General features: G+C 37.2%; 1 protein-coding gene across 4 annotated transcripts in view; it reads right to left on the bottom strand.

The window, feature by feature from the left end:
• WDR7 (WD repeat domain 7) overlaps nt 1-20,091 on the bottom strand; it is a 287,515-nt gene that overhangs the window by 163,492 nt on the left and 103,932 nt on the right. For all 4 annotated transcript variants that reach the window (XM_070420352.1, XM_070420351.1, XM_070420354.1 and 1 more), the window contains one exon: nt 2,520-2,636. In XM_070420352.1, coding sequence (XP_070276453.1) covers nt 2,520-2,636 — 117 coding nt within the window. The remainder of the gene's footprint in view (nt 1-2,519; nt 2,637-20,091) is intronic.

The following is a 20,091-nucleotide window of genomic DNA, read 5'->3' as shown; positions in this document are numbered from 1 at the left end:
GCTGTCCTCTTCCAGTTAAGATTCTTCATTTCAAATAAATTTAATTAGTTCCAATTGACTACAGCTAACACTTACACAGTTTTATCCATGGATCTTTATTTTTATAAGCAACACAAAGACTGCTAGACTCAGATCCCAGTGTCACAAGACCACATTCATACTTCCTTCAATTCCTCATCCAAAAGAAAAATTTCAAAAATGACTATTCTTCCTATAGCAAAAGCACTAGATATACTTCGTATTTTAATTGGTATATTGGTCAGTTGTTTAATTAAGTTAATTAAAAAATTAAGTTCCAGATTACTACAAATATATAATTAATACAATAATACATACTAGCTTAACTGTAGTCTCCAAATACGAATCCATTCAAAATACAGGCAAAGATCTCTGTCATGATATAATTTCTATTTATTTCATGAGACGATATTATTAGAGCAATTTCTTTTAAATAATTGAAAAAGCAATCAGGTTTTTCAACGTGAATGACTAAGCTGACCAGTTTTCCCTTTTGTATTTGTGCTCTACAATGCTGGTTATCCCCAAATAAGATTATTATGCTTAGAACAGGTTTCTCTTGATGCATCTACCATATTTTTCATAATGCAATTTATATAGGACTCTAGTCAATAAAAAGAAATATGGTTTTCTTCTAAACCTTCATAAAAATCTATACCACATCTTAATCAAGTCACACAATCTAACCTGCACGATCTGCAGACTGCAGCATACTAGTTGCTTTGACAACATGGTAAGGGAACCCTTTTTCAGTTATTTAAATTCTCTGGATTTTGAACATTCTTGTTCTAGTACCCATGGCATGAAATGAATAAATCAACTGATAGAAGCCATTCATCACACATGTTTAACTGAACTTCAGACAGGTTCAAAGGCAGTTCGTGTAGCATTAATTTACTCCCCAACACTAGATTTTCATTTTTAAGCTTCTTGATATGTTTCAGCAATCAGACAAAAACAGTCACGTGTTATAATGCAATCTTATGACTTTGGTAGTGCATAATTCAAAATTTCAATGTATTGATTTAGTATTGTTTGAGTGCTCAAAAATTTACCTTTTATTCAGAATGCAAACTGAATTATTCTACTATTGCAAAGGTAACCTCTTCTTTTTTCCTGTGAATTAAACCACTACTTTTTTTATAGAAGAAGGTCTTTAAAATTTATAGGAATTAATATATAACAAAACATTTCTAACAGCATTTTAAAAAGCAATAAAAATGGAATAAAATAAAAAATGATTTTAAAAACTTGCAAATGAAACAATTTCCTTTAGTAGCTACTGAAACAAATTTCATACTTGTGAAGTGCAAATGACTTTCAGAAGAGGTGAAAGTTTCTAAAATAATTTATATTTAAGGTAGATGATTTTTAAAATATCAATGAATTAGTAACATTAAAAAGTAAGAAGCAAAAAGAACCACCATCCTCTCATTTTTACTGAAAACCAGATGCTCCCAACTTAGTCAACTCCTTATTTGCAGCAGTGACACAAACATGGGTTTTTAAGGTAATACAGGCTTTGTAAATTTTCAAGGGAGATCGTTAGGCTCCCTCACCTTCTTCCCAGTGAAGCAATTTTAAAGGCATTCAGGTGCTAACAGTAAGGAAACTGCCACTCAGAGCTTCAAAAGAAAAACAAAATAAACCTCCCCTTTGTTCCTTTCTCCCTTTAATTTCTGTTGGAAAGTTTACTGATATTTTCTGGGCATGCTTCTTCTCAAATTATTGATTACTATTGAGTTAATATTTGTTGCTTCACGATAATTATAGACACATGTCGTCAGATTTTACATTTTAACCATCCACACCAAAAATAAAAGTTTATCATTCTTAATACCAATAAAAATATCTATACTAGATTGTTTTTTATCCTCTGTGCATTAAAAAAAATTGAATTGAATGCATTTGAAGATCCAGTAATTGGAACCGTTTAAATCTATAAAAAGACAGGCTGAAAATATGTGCTATATGGCTTTTCTAAATTTTACTTTATGCCTGGTAAGGTGATAAATAATACAGATAAGAATGTAAATAACTTTTAAAAGCAGCATTTATTTCTGTTGTATACATAAAAAAGAGTATCTGTAAGTTTCCGTATGCAGTCCATATTGCATATATTGCTATTACAACTTCAATAGCTTCAATTTACCCTATAATTGCAAAACCTTTCATAACATAATAGGTGTATTCCTCTACATGTTCCAAGGCTTTAGAAATGAGCCTCGCCTCTGAATTAGAAGGTCCCCAGAAAATCAAATGCACAGCTAGCAGGTTCATTGTTAGAGCAACAATGAGCAAACCCAGACCAAATAAATGGTTCCACTTCTTTCCACTTCAAGATCAAAAAGGACACTAAAGAGACTTGTAAAGCCAAACACTCCATCAATACCAGTTTCCATCCTCTCCATCAACATACTTAGTCCCGCTATAAACGACAGACAAGCACTTTCCAAAACTGGACGAGCCTCATCCAGATTATGTTAAAGATGTCTCCCTACCAGTTGTGATGTCATCTTCTGCAAGGTCATGCTCGTCCTCCTGGACTTTGGCTTCGGGCCCCGAGGCGGTGTCGGGAGCAGTGGTGATGGTCTGCATGGCTTCCGCTGAGACCCCGGCTAGAACAAATGGGAATCACAAGGTTCCGTTTTTAAGAACTAAAAGAAAGGTAGATCAAGACTCTTAAATCCTTTTAACTTACGGGATGCAAACAAAATACATTTTAAAAAAATACAATACAGGGGTGAGCAGGAATAAGTTTACAGTTGTTTTCATGGGAAAATAATACAATTAATAAATAATAATACAAGAATAAATTCTGTTTTGCATACTCACAACTGTAAAACTACTTTTACTCACCCCTGTACATCCACCAAAATTAGGAAGAGATACAAAGTACCAAAACAAACATTAATATGGACTCTATTTCTTTATGTGTGTGTGTACATACATGGATACAAAATATATTGGCTTTTTCACTAAGATCTGGGAAAAACAAAAAAATAAAGCTGAAGTAAATTACATTTTTACTGGACCCTTTCAACGTTCTTGCTTTAGCTGATTTAGACATTATTATGCTAAAAGAGGAAAAATACATAGAAAGTGAGGACTATTTAAAAAATTAAATTTATTTATCTTTAATATTAGCTTGCTTAAAATTTGGCGGTGGGCAGAAGAATGATGACAAAAGAGGGATTTGTCTCTGGATCAATGTAAAAGACTTGAAATGCATTGCCCCGAAAGTGTATAACATCTCTGTCTATGAAGGAATTAGATATGAAGTCAGATAATTATCACATTGAAAGGAACCTAATTGAAAGCAGACAGGTGAACTAGATCAAGCTGCTGTGTTAAATACAAGTGGCCAGTGTAGATATGTTTGCTTCATTCCTGACGATAGGAGAGAAGCATGCAGTCTTTTACCATTAACTATACGGCTGGCTAGATGTTTTTTATTTCCATCCGCTACAGAAAAGGTACCAAGGGAATATACAGAAGTGGTATGAATTCCTTGGCTAATCTGGAATTGTTAGAAAGACAACTTTTAAAAACAGCTTCATTACAATATAATTTGCATGCCATAAAATTTGTCTTTAAAATGTATAATTCAGTGGTTTTTAGCATATTCACAGAGTTGTACAGCTGTCACCACAATCCATTTCAGAGCATTTTCATCACCCAAAAAGAAACCCTACCCATGTCACTCCTCTCTTCCCCCAGTCTATGCAGCCCTAAGCAACCACAAATGTTCTTCTGTCTCTAGACTTGCCTGTTCTGGACATTTCAGCAGGTGGTGTTTTGTAACTGGCTGCGTTTACTTAGTACTTCATTCCCTTGTAGTACTGATTAATATTCCATTGTACGAATGTATCACCATTATTTTTTCATCAATAAATTGTGATAGATTCATGTATTCATTCATCAGTTGGTGACCATTCATATTTTAAACTCTTTGGCTTTTATGAATAATGCTGCGGTGAACACTCACATACAGGTCTATATGTGGACATGTTTCATTCCCTGGGAGTGGAATTGCTAGGTCATACGATAACGCCATGTTTAACCTTTAGAGGAACTGCCTGATTATTTACTGTTGAGTTTTGAGAGTGCCTTAAATAGTCTAGGTATTAGTCCCTTGTTGGATATGTGATTTGTGAATCTTTCTCCCAGTCTGTAGCTTGCTTTTTTAAGCCTCTTAATAGGGTTTTTAATTTTGATGAAGTCTACTTTAGCAAGTTTTCATTTATAGATTGTGGTTTTGGTGCCAAGTCTAACCTTAGATCTCAAAAGATTTTTTTTTTTTTATCTAAAAGTTTTATACTTCTTTGATCTACATTTAAGGCCATGATTCATTCTGAATTAATTTTTTTATAAGGTGTGAACCTTAGGACAAGGTTTGGATTTTTTGTCTACAGATGTCCAGTTACAGTAGGTCATTTGTTGAGGAGACTGTCTTTCCTCCATTGAATTGTTTTTGCACCTATCCGATACCAATTGGGCGTATTTGTATGAATCTTTTATGGGTTCTCTATTCTATTAGCCTAAAGCCACATCTATCCTATCTAATAATAGACAAACATGGTAATTAACCATACCTCGGCTACGCTTCCCATTGGCTAATCAGGGTGATATGCAAATTAACTGCCAACCAAGATGGCGGCCGGCAGCCAGGCAGCTGAAGCAAACATGAGGTTTGTTTGCTCCAGTGATGGAGGAAGCCAAGGTTCCCCGCCTGCCGCAGCCCAGCTCTGAGCTCCGGATGCAACAATGTTGCAATTATAGAAGCTAAACAAACCCCAGATACCTGCTTTCAGCCAGCCGGCCTCGGAGCTGGAGCCGCAACGAAGTTTCAATTACAGAAGGTAAATAAATCCCAGAATAAAAAAAGAAAAAGAAAAAAAGGAGAGACTGGGAGCTTCAGTTGCAGGCTTGGCCTGCCTGAAAACAGCCCTCAGCCCCTCATCCAGGCTGGCCAGGCACCCCAGTGGGGACCCACACCCTATAGGGGGTACGGGCAGCCTGACAACGGCCATCAGCCCCTCATCCAGACTGGCCAGGCACCCCAGTGGGGACCCCCACCCTGAAGGGGGTGCGGGCAGCCTGAAAACAGCCATCAGCCCCTCAACCAGGCTGGCCAGGCACCCAAGCGGGACCCCCACCCTGATCCGGGACACCATTCAGGGCAAACCAGCAGGCCCCCACCCGTGCACCAGGCCTCTATCCTATATAGTAAAAGGGTAATATGCAAACTGACCCTAACAGCAGAAAGACTGGGAATGACTGGTCACTATGACACACACTGACCACCAGGGGGTAGACGCTCAATACAGGAGCTGCCCTCTGGTGGTCAGTGAGCTCCCACATGGAGGAGCTCTGCTCAGCCACAAGTCAGGCTGATGGCTCCCAGTACAGCAGTAGTGGTGGGAGCCTCTCCTGCCTCCTCAGCAGCACTAAGGATGTCCGACTGCAGCTTAGGTCTGCTCCACACTGGCAAGTGGACATCCCTCGATGGCTGCCAGGCTGCCAGAGGGATGTCTGATTGCCAGCTTAGGCCCAATCCCCTGGGGAGCAGGCCTCAGCCAGCAGATGGTCATCCCCGAGGGGTCCCAGACTGCGAGAGGGCACAGGCTGGGCTGAGGGACCTCCCCAGTGAGTGCACAAATTTTTGTGCACCGGACCTCTAGTATATATATAAAAGCCTAAGCAACTGAACAACCGGTCGACTAAACAAGTGGTCGCTATGACACGCACTGACCACCAGGGGGCAGACACTCAACGCAGGAGCTGCCTCCTGGTGGTCAGTGCACTTGCACAACCAACCTCCCGCAGACCCTCAGCCAGCTGGCCAACCTCCTGAGGTCCCTCCCCCCGGCCAGCCAGTTATCCCATTGGCCCCAATCAGGGGGCCAGCCAGACAACATCCCGTGGTCCCTCCCCTCAGCCAGCCAGCCAATCTTCCACAGTCCCTCCCCCTGCCAATGATCCCTCCCCCTGGCCAGCTGGCCCTCCTGATTGGCCCCAATCATTGGCCAGGCTGAGGGACCTGTGCATGAATTCGTGCACCGGGCCTCTAGTAGTTTTAATAACATTAGATGATGTCTTGAAATGAGGCAGACGAATTTTTCCTACATTACTTTTTTTCCTCCAAAACTCTTTTAGCTAATTCCTTTGTCTTTACATAATTTTAGAATAATTTTTTCTATACCTACAAAAAATTATGCTGGGATTATGTTAAACCTATATATCAATTTATAGAGAATCGACATCTTTACTATGTTGAATCTTCTACATGAACCCACAAATCCATGAACACTACAGGGAAGGGCAAAAGTATGTGTACAGTTGTTCATATGGAAAGTAATATAATAATTAATAACTAAGAATAAACCCTAATGTACTCACAACTGTAAATCTGCTTCACCTCACCCTTATATGTCTGTTTTATTATTTAGATCTTCTTTGATTTCTTTCATCTGTGTCCTATAGGTGTCCGCACACAAGTCCTGTATATGTTTTTTAGACTTACTTCTAAGTATATCAGTTTTTTGAACCATTATTAATAGTATTTTTTAAATTTAGGCTTCCACATGTTCATTGCTAGCATATAGAAATGTGATTGATTTTTTAAAAAATTCTTGTATTCTGTAGCCTTGCTGTACTCATTTATTAGTTTATTTTAATTTTTTATTTTTTCTTAAGAATCCTTTGGTTTTTCCATGTGGGCAGTTATTAGATCATTGAATAAAGACAATTGACCTCAACCTTTCCAAACTGTATGGTTGTATGGTTGTTGCTGTTTTTCTTGCTTTATTATACTGGCTAGAACTTCTGATGCTGTGTTAAATACAAGTGGCCAGTGTAGATATCTTTGCTTCATTCCTGGTGATAGGAGAGAAGCATTCAGTCCTTTACCATTAACTATAATGTTAGCTATACATTTTTAGTAGATATTCTTTTTTATTAAGTTGAGGAAGTTCCTCTTTTTTTCTTATTTTTCTGAGTCTTAAAAATCATTACTTGATGTTGAATGTTGTTAAATGATTACTATGACCATATGATTTTTTTCTTTAGCTTGTTAATATTTTACATTATATTGATTGCTTTTTTCTTTCTTTTTTTTAAAATATATTTTATTGACCTTTTATAGAGAGAAAGGGAGAGGGATAGAGAGAGTAAGAAACATCAATGAGAGAGAAACATCGATCAGCTGCCTCCTGCACACCCAGTACTGGGCATGTGCCTGCAACCAAGGTACATGCCCCTGACCAGAATCGAACCTGGGAATTTCAGTCCACAGGCAGACGCTCTATCCATTGAGCCAAACCGGTTAGGGCGCTTTTTTCTTTCTTTTTTTTTTTAATATCTATTTTTATTGATTTCAGAGAGGAAGGGGGAGGGAGAGATAGAAGCATCAATGATGAGAGAGAATCATTGACTGGCTGCCTCCTGCACACCCTTTACTGGGATCAAGCCTGCAACCTAGACATGTGCCCTTGACAAGAATCAAACCAGGGACCCTTCAGTCCCCAGGCCAACACTCTATCCCAGTGATGGCGAACCTTTTGAGCTCGGCATGTCAGCATTTTGAAAAACCCTAACTTAAATCTGGTGCCGTGTCACATATAGAAATTTTTTGATATTTGCAACCATAGTAAAAAAAAGATTTATATTTTTGATATTTATTTTATATATTTAAATGCAATTTAACAAAGAAAAATCAACCAAAAAAATGAGTTCACGTGTCACCTCTGACACGCGTGTCATAGGTTCGCCATCACGGCTCTATCCACTGAGCCAAACTGGTTAGGGCTTGATTGTTTTTTTTTTAATATAACTGTACTTACATTCTTAGAATAAACCTCACTTGGTAATGCTGTATAATTCTTTTTATATGTTGCTAAATTCTATGTGCTTATATTTTGTTAAGGGTTTTTGAGACTATATTTATTAGAGACATTGGTTTGTAGTTTTAGCCTATTCTTTGCATTTTCTTTTATCTGCTAAGAGATAAGGGATTTTATATCCCTTACCATTTTCAGCACACTTACTTGATCTTTCAGCTTTGACTACTCTGAGATATACAATTTTGCTCCTGAAGCATTCTCCCAAAACAATGAATAGTCTCATTTGAACAATTACCTGGTATAGCCTAAGAACACCATGAAGGGCTGGACAGTATTTACACTCAGTATCATATTATTCCATGATTTCTCATGGTTGTGATGTGGTGTTCTGTCATACCTCCTGTCCTGGAACTCAGCCCCTGGAAGATCTTGGTAGTAAAGGATATTGGGGTTTGAAATCAAAAGACCTACATGTTTCATACTGTTCCTGAATTTAGTAGCTGTGTTTTGTTGAGCAATTACGTAAGCTCTCTGATTAAATGAGATCAATTTAAATGGATTTGTAAACTTCTTACATATAAATGCCAGCTTTATTTTCATAGAGACTTTTAATTTTACAGAAAAGGAAAATACTACTAAGAAATTATTGTTATTATCTAAACTGTTCCTTAATATCTTTTCCTTGTTTCTCTAATCATTTTAAAAATTATCAAGGATTAAGCAAGAAATGAGACTAAGAAATCTCTTAGTCTCAAATTACATTTTAATAATCTGAAACAATCTTTGATTTTTGTATTTAAGCAATAAGCCTTTATATAGGAATGTGGCATTTACCTTCTTATCTCCTCTTTGTGATTATTTTAGACTAGAGGCCTGGTGCACAAAATTCATGCACTCAGGGTGGGGGGCAGAGGGAGTCCCTCAGCCTGGCCTGCGGGATCCGGCTGAAACCAGCTCTCTGACATCCCCTCTCTCTGACATCCCCTGAGGAGTCCTGAATTGCGAGAGGGTGCAGGCCAGGCCGAGGGACCCCACTGGTGCACAATCAGGGCCAGGGAGGGAAGCGAGAGGTTGGCCAGCCGAGGAGGGAGCACGGGAGGGCTCCAGGGCGTGTCCGGCCAGTCTCGCTCAGTCCTGATTGGCCAGACCCCAGCAGAAAGCTAACCTACAGGTTGGAGTGACTGCCCCCCTGGTGGTCAGTGCATGTCATAGCGAGCAGTTGAGCAGCCTTTGCATATCATTAGCATATTATGCTTTGATTGGTTGAACAAATGACCGGACACTTAGCATAGTAGGCTTTTATTATATAGGACATAGGATAGCTATTTTTAATGAACTTATTACTAATTTTCTAGTAATTCCCCTCCTTTATTTTAAAATTTTATCTGAAAAATCAACCACAAAGTGATTCTGCAAAGGAATGGCTTTGTCATTGTGAATTCATCATGGGCCATTGATACAACACTGTTAATTTTTCCACTGCAACAGTTCTGTACAAAGTGGTGGCACTAACATGGCATGTTCTGTTCCCCAAATTTAAGTAGTTAGACCTTGGAGCTGCCACTGCTACGTCAAGTTCTAGACCAGTGGTCGGCAAACTCATTAGTCAACAGAGCCAAATATCAACAGTACAACGTCTGAAATTTCTTTTGAGAGCCAAATTTTTTAAACTTAAACTATATAGGTAGGTACATTGTTATGAACTTAATTAGGGTACTTCTAAGCTGGCCTTTGCTAAAAACATCCTCAGTCTGATTGAGGTACGTTTGCTGAGGTCAACCCCTTCCAACTCTCCCATTCACACTCGTCTTGTATATTTGTTTCGTCTATCTCCTTTCGTTCATCCTCTCTATATGTCCAAAGCATCTCAACATAGCTTTCTCAATCCTTGACACTACATCTTTCACTCCACAACGTTCCCTAAAATTAACTTAATAAACTTTACTTAAAGTTTTAAGTCTTAGTTAAACTATAGGTACATTGAATAAAACTTGGTATCATACTTAATAATGATATTATTTATTCATAAAATTAAATACCTTACAATTTACCTTATAATATCCATAAAATTAAATCATGACAATGACTGACAAACACTAATGTGAACAATGGCCTTGCATCTCCTTGGAAAGTTTGGGTAAGTCAGTTCTGTATGTTGTTGTTTTTAATTTTAGGCACGATTCCAGGTTCTCATCAATAAGATGACTTCTCAATTTACTCTTGATAAGGTTCATGCTTGAAAATGATTGTTGGCATAAATATGTAGACCAGAAAAAGGAAAGAACAGCAAACGCTAGTTTTTTCAGTTGATTATATGAGTCAGGAATACTACTCCAGGTGTTAAAAATCAACATATCTTCCTTCTCCAGGTCTTTCAAAGCAGACCACTTGTGCTGTGAACTAAGTTCACATTTGTTTTTCTCCAATATTTCTATATCAGCGCAAAGACGTTCAAATTTCGAGCTCCACAGTTCTTTGTTTTTTAAATCCAGCAATTGCATTTCAAAGTTGCCAATGTCAATATTAAAGGGAGAAAAATTTAATTGTTACAGTAGCATTGAGAGGTTTTTTAACAAAGGCTAACCTCGCTTTGCTGGTTCTGAATTCCTGAAACCTGTTGAGAAAAGCTTCCCTCATATTTAAAATACTGCACGTGGTATTTTGTGGAAGAGCCACACTCAAGGGGCCAAGGAGCCGCATGTGGCTCGCAAGCCGTGGTTTGCTGACCACTGTCCTAGACAGTTCTTGGTGGCTACTGACTCCGGTTCCTTCTCTGGGTGCCTGGCATAAGCCCGAGGCAGCAAGGGTGAATATCACACAGACATGTTTAAGTTAATATAGGTTGGAAGAAAAGAAAACCTTGAATATTTGTAGCTTTTGGTTTTTTAAATATTTTGAAGGATACTATATATGCAGTTGCTGGAAGGTTCAATTCCTAAAGTAACTTCCATGGTGATATCTTCATGCCATCTAGACTTCCAAATACTTCGGTCACAAAATGTACAACTTCCCCGTCTGTACACAACATTTTTAACACTTAAAAAAATTTTAATGGAGATAGTTTTCAAAATCAATGTTATAAAACTGTACTTGTCTCTCCCCACCAGTAAAATATTATTCTAAAATTTATCTTTCAAAAGTGTGTAAATTGCCTTTATAATCATTTTTCTCCTGCTGGCTAATAATAACTGAGTAATGATAAATTATTTGAACTCCAAAGACTTCAGTGTCATGTGATTAACTTAATAATCAAAGATTAAATACTAAAGTTTAATAGAGTAACATTTAAAATACAGCACTGTAACCAATATTGGAATATAAAATCAGCTGAGTTCATTATAATTTTATTATTTCATTAAAGGTTAGATGGAAGCGATAAACCACATTGTTAGAACTCAGAAAGAAAAATATATACCAAAATATTTATAAATATTAACCACAATTATATTCCTCATTCCATAATATAGATTTTTACTGAGTTTTAAAAAAATGGATCTAAAATAAAAGCAGGTATTTTTATTTCATCAGTTTCTCACAACTACGGTTTTCTAGTGGTCCAATAAAAATAAGCAAGAGGCAATAATTTGATATGAACATTTACTTTGAATAAAGTAAAATTTAACAATAAGGAAGGGAGTTTCTTCTCAGGCAGAGGTTTGAATTTATTGGAAGCAGATCTCTGCAGTCACTGACCACACTGCCCCACATTCCCCGCAATCCTTATGACAGACAGACGGCCTGCCTCGCATTAATTCACTTCACACCACTCCTATCGATCCGCAGCCGGTTCCCCGGTCTCTCTGCACACATTGCCTGTCTGGCTGCCTACACCACATCAGCACACAAAGGCCAGAGAAAGATAACCTTTTGCTTTCCATTAAAGACACAGTATCCACTTTTCCTTCAGCAACACCATCAAAAATATAAAATATAACAGCACAGATGTCTCAGAGAAAAAATCTTTCTGTATGAAATGTTTTATATATCCCTTATTCTAAATAGAGATAATTTCAATTGATCAAAAGAAGTTACTTTACTAAAGGCTACAAACCAAGTAGAAAAATAAAAAATACAGTTAAAAATAAGCAAAATGTCTTCAAGCCTGAACAAAAATATAATAATCCCTTAGTCATATGCTTTGATACTTATTTTAAAGGAAACAAAATACTTTTTTCCTAAATAGCATTTAGATTTTTTTAAAGAAAACTGCTCTCACATAAAATGTAATTATCAGCAATTCTGAAACAACAAAAGAAATATATTTACTGAAAAATTCACAAGGAATAGAAAAGACAGGAAGTGTGCTGCATCAACAGAATGTTAATGCAAAAGTATAAGGCTTTCTTATTATTCCTCTTCCCCAACAGGACCTGGAAATGTTCCATGGTAAAAATCGCACCTAATACATGTAATTCACTGCATGTACTTTTTCAAAGATTTCTTTTTGATTTGCTGGCTACGAGCTAACTCAACACCAATACTGGTTTCAGAAGACACAATACAACAAAGATTTATTGTTCAGTCTACAACGTATTGAGAAACAAAGGCAAACCTGTCTTGACACACAACTGTACTAAAGCACGAACTTAAAATGACAGAATTTTGGAAAAGGCAAAACTATAAGGATGTAAAACAGATCAGTGATTGCTAAGGACTGGTGAGGTAGGGGTGGGGTTGATATACAGAGGCTACACAGGAACTTTCCAAGGGGTTGGAAATGTTCTGAATGGTACCATGATGGTAGATATCTCACTCCAGTCACTTGTCAAAACTCAAAGGCCTATATGCCCAAAGAATAAACTTGACTACACACAGATCTTTAAAAAAAGGCATTCACCAGGATGCCAGGGAACCCAGGATGAACTGCGGCCCGTGACAAGTGAATTTAACTATATTATAAATGTATGGCATAGCCTCACTGTAAAGAAAGAGGGAACTGACCTACATAACTGGGGGAAAAAGGCTCAACACTGCTTATTGCAAAGCTAAAGACAGAAAGAACTGTACACAAATACTGTATTCTAGTTGGTAAACTGATTTTTCATGGAGATACGGGTTAGCAATTCTAAATTACTGTTTATGTCTAGGAAGGTTGAAAAAACAAGTAAATCTATTATAGATAATGAGAGTCGGGTTTCCTACACTCAGAGGAAAAAAATCACAAATAAGCAAAAGAGGAATCTGTGCTGGTGGGTTAAAGTGGGAGATGTGGTATGAATGTGTATCTATGTTAACATGTATGGAGAGCTAGATGTAGAAATAATTATAGATATGTAGAGATAGATGAGTTATTATGTACCTACATATTTCCCAGTCTGTCCAGGGAGAGGGCCTAGAAGTGGTGAATTCCCAGTAAAAACAAGCCCACCCAGCACCCAAATCTTAATGCCTAATATCTCCATTAGAAGGAACCAGGGGACCTTGGGAAATGAATGATCCTAGGATGTAGGCAGAGGGAATACAAAGTGATGGAGAGCATCTTCTGTGTCAGAAAACAAGGAAGTGCTTTTAAGAAAGATCATCCAGCATGGTTCAGTGGTTGGGCATCAACCTATGAACCAGGAGTTCACAGTTCGTTCCCCAGTCAGGGCACAAGCACAGATGGCGGGCTCAATCCCCAGTGTGGGGCGTGAAGGAGGCAGCCGATCAATGATTCCCTCTCATCATTGATGTTTCTATCTCTCTCCCTCTCCCTTCCTCTCTAAAATCAATAATATATACTTTAAAAAAGAAAGAAAGAAAGAAGAAAGAAAGAAAGAAAGAAAGAAAGAAAGAAAGAAAGAAAGAAAGAAAGAAAGAAGAGAGAGAGAGAGAGAGAAGAAAGAAAGAAAAAGAAAGAAAGAAAGAAAGAAAGAAAGAAAGAAAGGAAGGAAGGAAGGAAGGAAGGAAGGAAGGAAGGAAGGAAGGAAGGAAGGAAGGAAGGAAGGAAGGAAGGAAGAAAGCAAGCAAGCAAGAAAGAAATAAATACGGGATCATATCAAAATGCTACTGGAACCAATGTAAGAGTTCCCTATGGACAATGCTGAAATAATTTGAGCAACAAATTGGCATTACAAAAGGTCTAGTCCTCAGGCAGTTCTGCTAAGGACTTGGTAATGGGTCATTTGAGGACCAAACATAAGGTCCTGGACCTTGGCCCCAAGAAGATCTCAATGCAGTGCTCACTACATATATTAATTTTTATGAAGAGTGTATGGCTCCATTATCATAAGGAACTACAAATGATATCTCAATAAACATGAAGGAAGAAGTAAAATGGTAAACTTCAAATAAAACGAAGTAAGCAGGTGTATGAAATATGTTTACTTCAGCCTGGAAACACGACAAAATGGCATCAAAATGCTGAACATCTAAACATTTGTACACTGTAATGATCATACAGCATCCATAGAAGCATATCATTATTCCACATTACACTGATTAAATCTCACAATCCATTGTAAAGGCTATTCATATCTAACCAATGATTTAGAGGAGGATGGAAAGCCGAATTAACTACGGGAACACCAATCACTGCTTCTGGCAGAGCTTTTAAAGAATTAACTTGCAATCAAAGTTATAAAAAGAATGAAAAATGAGTCAGATGAGTACTAAGATAGTGGGTACTACAATGTGCAGAGAATATAAATTTATTTTTTGAACCCAATGCCACAAATAAAAATAAAAGAGAAAATATGTTTTCAAACTAGGTGGCCATTCTTAGATTAGAACTCATTTTTCCACTAGTCTGGTGGCAGGGAGCAGGTGGTGGGTGGGAAGTACCAGCAAAGGAAATATAGGATCACTAAAAGTAAACTATGATTAAAGAAACTTGAAAAGACTTAGTCTTAGCGAGAAGCCAACAATAAAGAACTATATTTAACGAGGTTAACCGAATGCCTCTGATCTACCTGATGTCATGGGAATCCATGGTATCTGATATTGCAAACACTCCACGCCCACCATTAATGTCTATTGGAGTGTCTCACAGCACATCTTAAAACTTCACTAATTCTTTGAGCATAAGTAGTACGTATCCACATTTTATCAGGCTGGCTCACACATTCTTTTCAAATACTCTTTACTCATGATGATAATGATGAAGAAAATGAAATAATAGAGGCCAATATATAAAAGTACGAAATGTTGGTATGTCCGAAGCACTGTTCTAAGAAGTGCTTTACATATTATTAATGCTTCATTAAATGTTGTATGAAACACATGTACAGCTACATGATATCTCAGTGTTCCCAGCTCTTTTATGACCTCCACAGCACCTGACATATTGCCAACAATACTATTATCATTTATTTTATTTTATTGATGATAGTATACAGATGTCTCCCATTTGCCCCCCCCCCCTTTATTTCTCTCACCCCAGCCCCACCCACCCACCCTAGGTCTTCACCAGCCTACTGCCTGTGTCCCTGGTCTATGCATATAAGTATGTAAGTTCTTTGGTTGATCTCTCCTTGTTCCCCCACCCCCACATCAAGATATGTCAGTCTGTTCCATCCCTCCATGCTTCAGGTCTTAGTTTGTTGGTCAACTCATTTTGTTCATTAGATTCCACAAATAAGTGAGATCATGTGACATTTGTCTTTTTCTGGCTTATTTCACTTAGCATAATAGTCCTTCCATGCTGTCCCAAAGGGTAAGAGATCCCTCTTTTTTACAGCTGCATAGTATTCCACTGTAAATGTCCCACCGCTTTTTTAATTGTATATTTGTAACAAGTATTCAGTAATCACAATTCTGATGAATAAAAAAGCAGAACCAAAATTTTACATAAAGAACACAAATATGTGATTGCAATATTTAACTGAAGTAACATCATCCTGCTCCATTTACTCTTAATTACATTGCAAAAATAGAGTCTAAATGTACATAAAATTAAATATATTTATATAGTTAAAATTGTTTTAACCATTAAAAAAGTTTTATTAGTATTTCTCCCAAATACATTTTTTACATTAAGCCCTGGCACTTCCAAATACCATGATTAATTTCCATGTTTACATCTTTGCCCTCAGCTCTGCTGACACTCCCACTGTTCGGTAAGGTCTCTACAATATAGCTCTCACCACACTGTCTTATTGCTCATCCGATCACCTGCCTTCCTAATAGAAAACAAGCTCCATGAAGACAGGAACATGACTGCCCTTGCAACATTATGTCCCCCGGTGCCCACAGCTATGTTTAGTACTTAATAAATAGCTGCTGGAATAGGGAGGGAAAGATCAAGAATATGTTCTGATGTATGGATTAACAAGGACATTTACTTAAAGTTGTTTTTAGTCTTTTATTATTTATGAAAGCAATTCTACAAGTAAATATGCAGATCATTCATAAATGAAGTTTCAGCATATACCCCAGTGTATATCTGTTTCATACATTCTTATTAACAATCAAAAAGTCTATGATAGAAGTTATAAAATGCAGTATTAAGAAAACTGTTTTTCTTAAAAGAAACAGAAAATACTAAACTGAAAGAAAATAAACTAGGTAATTAATTTTATATAAATACCATTGAAAAATACCATCTACTCAAGTGCTGTATCATCCTCTACCACTTAAGCAAATGTGTGCTATCCCTTAGAAAATTAACTTAATTACTCTAGCCCAGGGTTTCTTAACCTCATCACTACTAATACTTCGCATTAAATAATTCTTGGGGGCGGCGGGAGGGAGGGACCGGGATTAGAAGGGGTTTCTGTTTAGCAGCATCTCTGGTCTCTAGTCACTAGATGACAGTATCACACCCTCCCCTGGTTGTGATAAAGATGTCCCCAAGTGTTGCCAAATGTGGGGTTGGGGAGTGTGCAAAATTGCTCTGGGTTAAGAAGCATTGCTCTAGACCAGTGGTTGGCAAACTGCGGCTCGCGAGCCACATGCAGCTCTTTGGCCCCTTGAGTGTGGCTCTTCCTAAGCCTTAGGAGTACCCTAATTAAGTTAATAACAATGCACCCACCTATATAGTTTAAGTTTAAAAAATTTGGCTCTCAAAAGAAATTTCAATCGTTGTACTGTTGATATAATGAGCTTGCCGACCACTGCTCTAGACTAATGATTCTCTAAGCTCAAAACCTCCAAGTCAGGTGAAGTGGGATATATTTTATTCAAAAGGCTCTTATCAATGTCAACTCTCCCTGCCCCCACCCTATAACCTCTATTAACAGAAATGCATTGTCCCTCCAAGGCTGATTGAGATTTTTTCTCCAGTGACTGTTATCTAATTATGATTAAATTTTCTATAACACTAAAGTAAAATTGTGACATCTTAATACTTATAAGCAGGGAAATATTATCATCTTTGATCCATTAATAAATCATCAACCATATAGATTATAGAAACATTTCCAAAATTAGTGTATATTTCTCTAGGACATATAAATAAAAAATGACAACAGTGCCAAAAACTGGTAGAAAAGATAGAAAAGGGAAAATTTATAAAGATGATAGGTTTCAAGTGGCTATAAATATCCAAGTGGAGATAGAGAAATTGAATTAAATGGGATCTCCTTTTTAAAAAACTACCCAGCATCTACTACAATATCATGCTCTGAGCATGTGCACACACAATTTTGTCAAATGACTTAATGCCACTTCACGATTTAGCTGGCATATTTTTAGACAGACATAAAATTTTTTTCTGATGAATCCACCAGATGGGATTGTTGCCTTGGGAATGGGGGAAATCTACAATGAAGAAATATAGTACTCTGAGAATGATCACCAACCAGGTAAAGAAATGGAATACATTAATGAATTTAGTCTTCAAAGAAGAATTAATTGCTTCTTCCCTTTTTCCTGTGTATCTTTTTTTTTAATGACTTCAGAGAGGAAGGGAGAAGGAGAGATAGAAACATCAATGATGAGAGAAAATTATTGATCAGCTGCCTTCTGCATGCCCCACAATGAGGATCGAGCCCATAACCTCGGTATGTGTCCTTGATTGGGAATTAAACTGCGACCCCCTGGTTCACAGGTTGATGCTCAACCATTGAGCCATACAGGCTGGGATGTGTATCTTATTTATATCTGTTTTATGGCAATTATATATATACTAGAGGCCCAGTACATGACATTCATGCACTGGGGGGTGGGAGGTCACTCAGCCGACCTGCACCCTCTCGCAATCTGGGACCCCTCGGGGGATGTCCGCCTGCCAGCTTAGGACTGCTCCCCGCAGGCAGACATCCCCTGAAGGGTCCTTAGCGCTACCAAGGAGGCAAGAGAGACTCTAGCCACCACCACTGCGCTCGCCAGCCATGAGCCCGGCTTCTGGCTGAGCGGCGCTCCCCCTGTGGGAGCCCACTGACCACCAGAGGGCAGCTCCTGCATTGAGCGTCTGCCCCCTGGTGGTCAGTGAGCGTCATAGCGACCGGTCGTTCCTGACCATTAGGGTCAATTTGCATGTTACCCTTTTATTATATAGGATTTTTTTGTGTGAGTTTATTTGAACCAAACTGTTGACAATTTCAAGGAAGCAAAACCTCAATGTATTAGGCTAATGCTCCCTGGCAATTATATTTTTAAAACTGTTTGGAACTAATTAATCACCAATCAGAGAATGAGTCCTTAAAATTTCCATCTATTTTCAATAATCTATTAGAAGGAGATTTCTTCTTCTGCACTTAAGATTCCACTACTAAGGTTCGAGCAAAGAAAAATATCTTTAATCCTTAGGACTACAGTTACAGTTTAATTTGTTTCCTCTTTCTATAAGTTAAAACACACATGCAAGCACACACACATGCACACACATATACACACACAACACAAAACACATTTCAAACTTCTTTAAGAACTACAGTAGGAAATTTGGAGATGATCTTAATTTTTTTACCTTTCCTTTTCATTTCTTTCTGTTCCATGTGTTTCCTTCTAGATCACTCATTAGAACATTTCTAATCTAAAAAGAGTTTACTTCAGGCAATGAGCACAAAATGCAGTATGCAGATGATGTTTTATTGTACACGTGAAACTTGTATGGTTTTATTAACCAATGTCACCCCAATAAATGCAATTAAATAAATAAAGAAGTGCAAAAGTACCTACTACATTGCATGAATCACCACAGTACAAGCTGCCTAATTTATTCCCCCCTCCCCCCCGCCAAAAAAAAGGGGGATGAAGAAAAGGAGAGGGGAGAGGAGGCTAGAGACAAGTAGATAGATGATTGACTGAAATCCAATATGTTAAAAGAAATGTAAGAGACATATAAATCAACTGCAATACATACATTTTTGAAACCATATTGAATAAACAAATTAGAAAATTATGAGACTATTGGGGAAATATAAACACTGAGTTGTTAAATAATATTTAAAAATAGAGGTTTTGGCATTCTAATGATATTAGGAGTTTTATATTAAAATGTATTATCTTTTCAAATAAAAACTGGGATATTTATAGAAAAGGTGATGTGGTATCTAAGAATTGCTTCCAAATAAGGTGGGGAGAGGTGTTTAGAGAGGATTACATAAAGTAAGACTGCCTACGAGTTAGTAACTGTTATAGTTAGGCAATAGGAACATGGAGATTCATTATATTACTTCTACATATGTTCAAAATACTCCAAAATAAAAAGTTTTAAAAACTGAATAGGAGGACACATTTATCTTTTATCCAAAACTAGTCTATAAAGTTATATTTGACATTCAGATAGATCATTTCACAAACCATCCCGATATCTCTATGCAGCAATTCCAAGAAGAATAAGGGAATCAAGATTTACTGATTAGTAGTAAAGGTTAATACAATTCCTTTGAAATAGTCCTTATTTGATGTATTTTCCCCCCAAATCCCTACCCACCTAATAATCATTACTGAGACTGTTTGGCACATAATTAATAGAAAGGAAAGAGGTAAGCATATTTTTATAAGAAGCATTTAAATATACTTTGGTCAAAGGCAAAACAAACAAACAAAAAACCCTCATCTATGTTACCCTGCTCATGTGTCATGTAGCCTGGTCCACTTCAAGAACAGATATCTCTGTTGTGCATCATGATCATCTCATGCATACCACGAGTCCAAGGCCAAGAAGAAGCAAGTATGTGCAGAATTACATAAGAATTCCTAAAAAAAAAATTTGTCTAAAACAAAAATTTAATCTAAAACAAAATCTCTTGACAAATGAGCCTTTAAATATTCAGTGCAAAAAAAAAAAAATTATATATATATATATATATGTGTATATATATGTATATATATGTGTATATATATATATATATATATATATACA

Source organism: Myotis yumanensis, unplaced genomic scaffold (assembly GCF_028538775.1).
Source record: "Myotis yumanensis isolate MYYU_CA2020_CCGP unplaced genomic scaffold, mMyoYum1.0.hap1 SCAF_7, whole genome shotgun sequence".
In the NCBI taxonomy this organism is placed as follows: domain Eukaryota; kingdom Metazoa; phylum Chordata; class Mammalia; order Chiroptera; family Vespertilionidae; genus Myotis; species Myotis yumanensis.
This window is presented reverse-complemented; position numbering and strand designations above follow the sequence as displayed.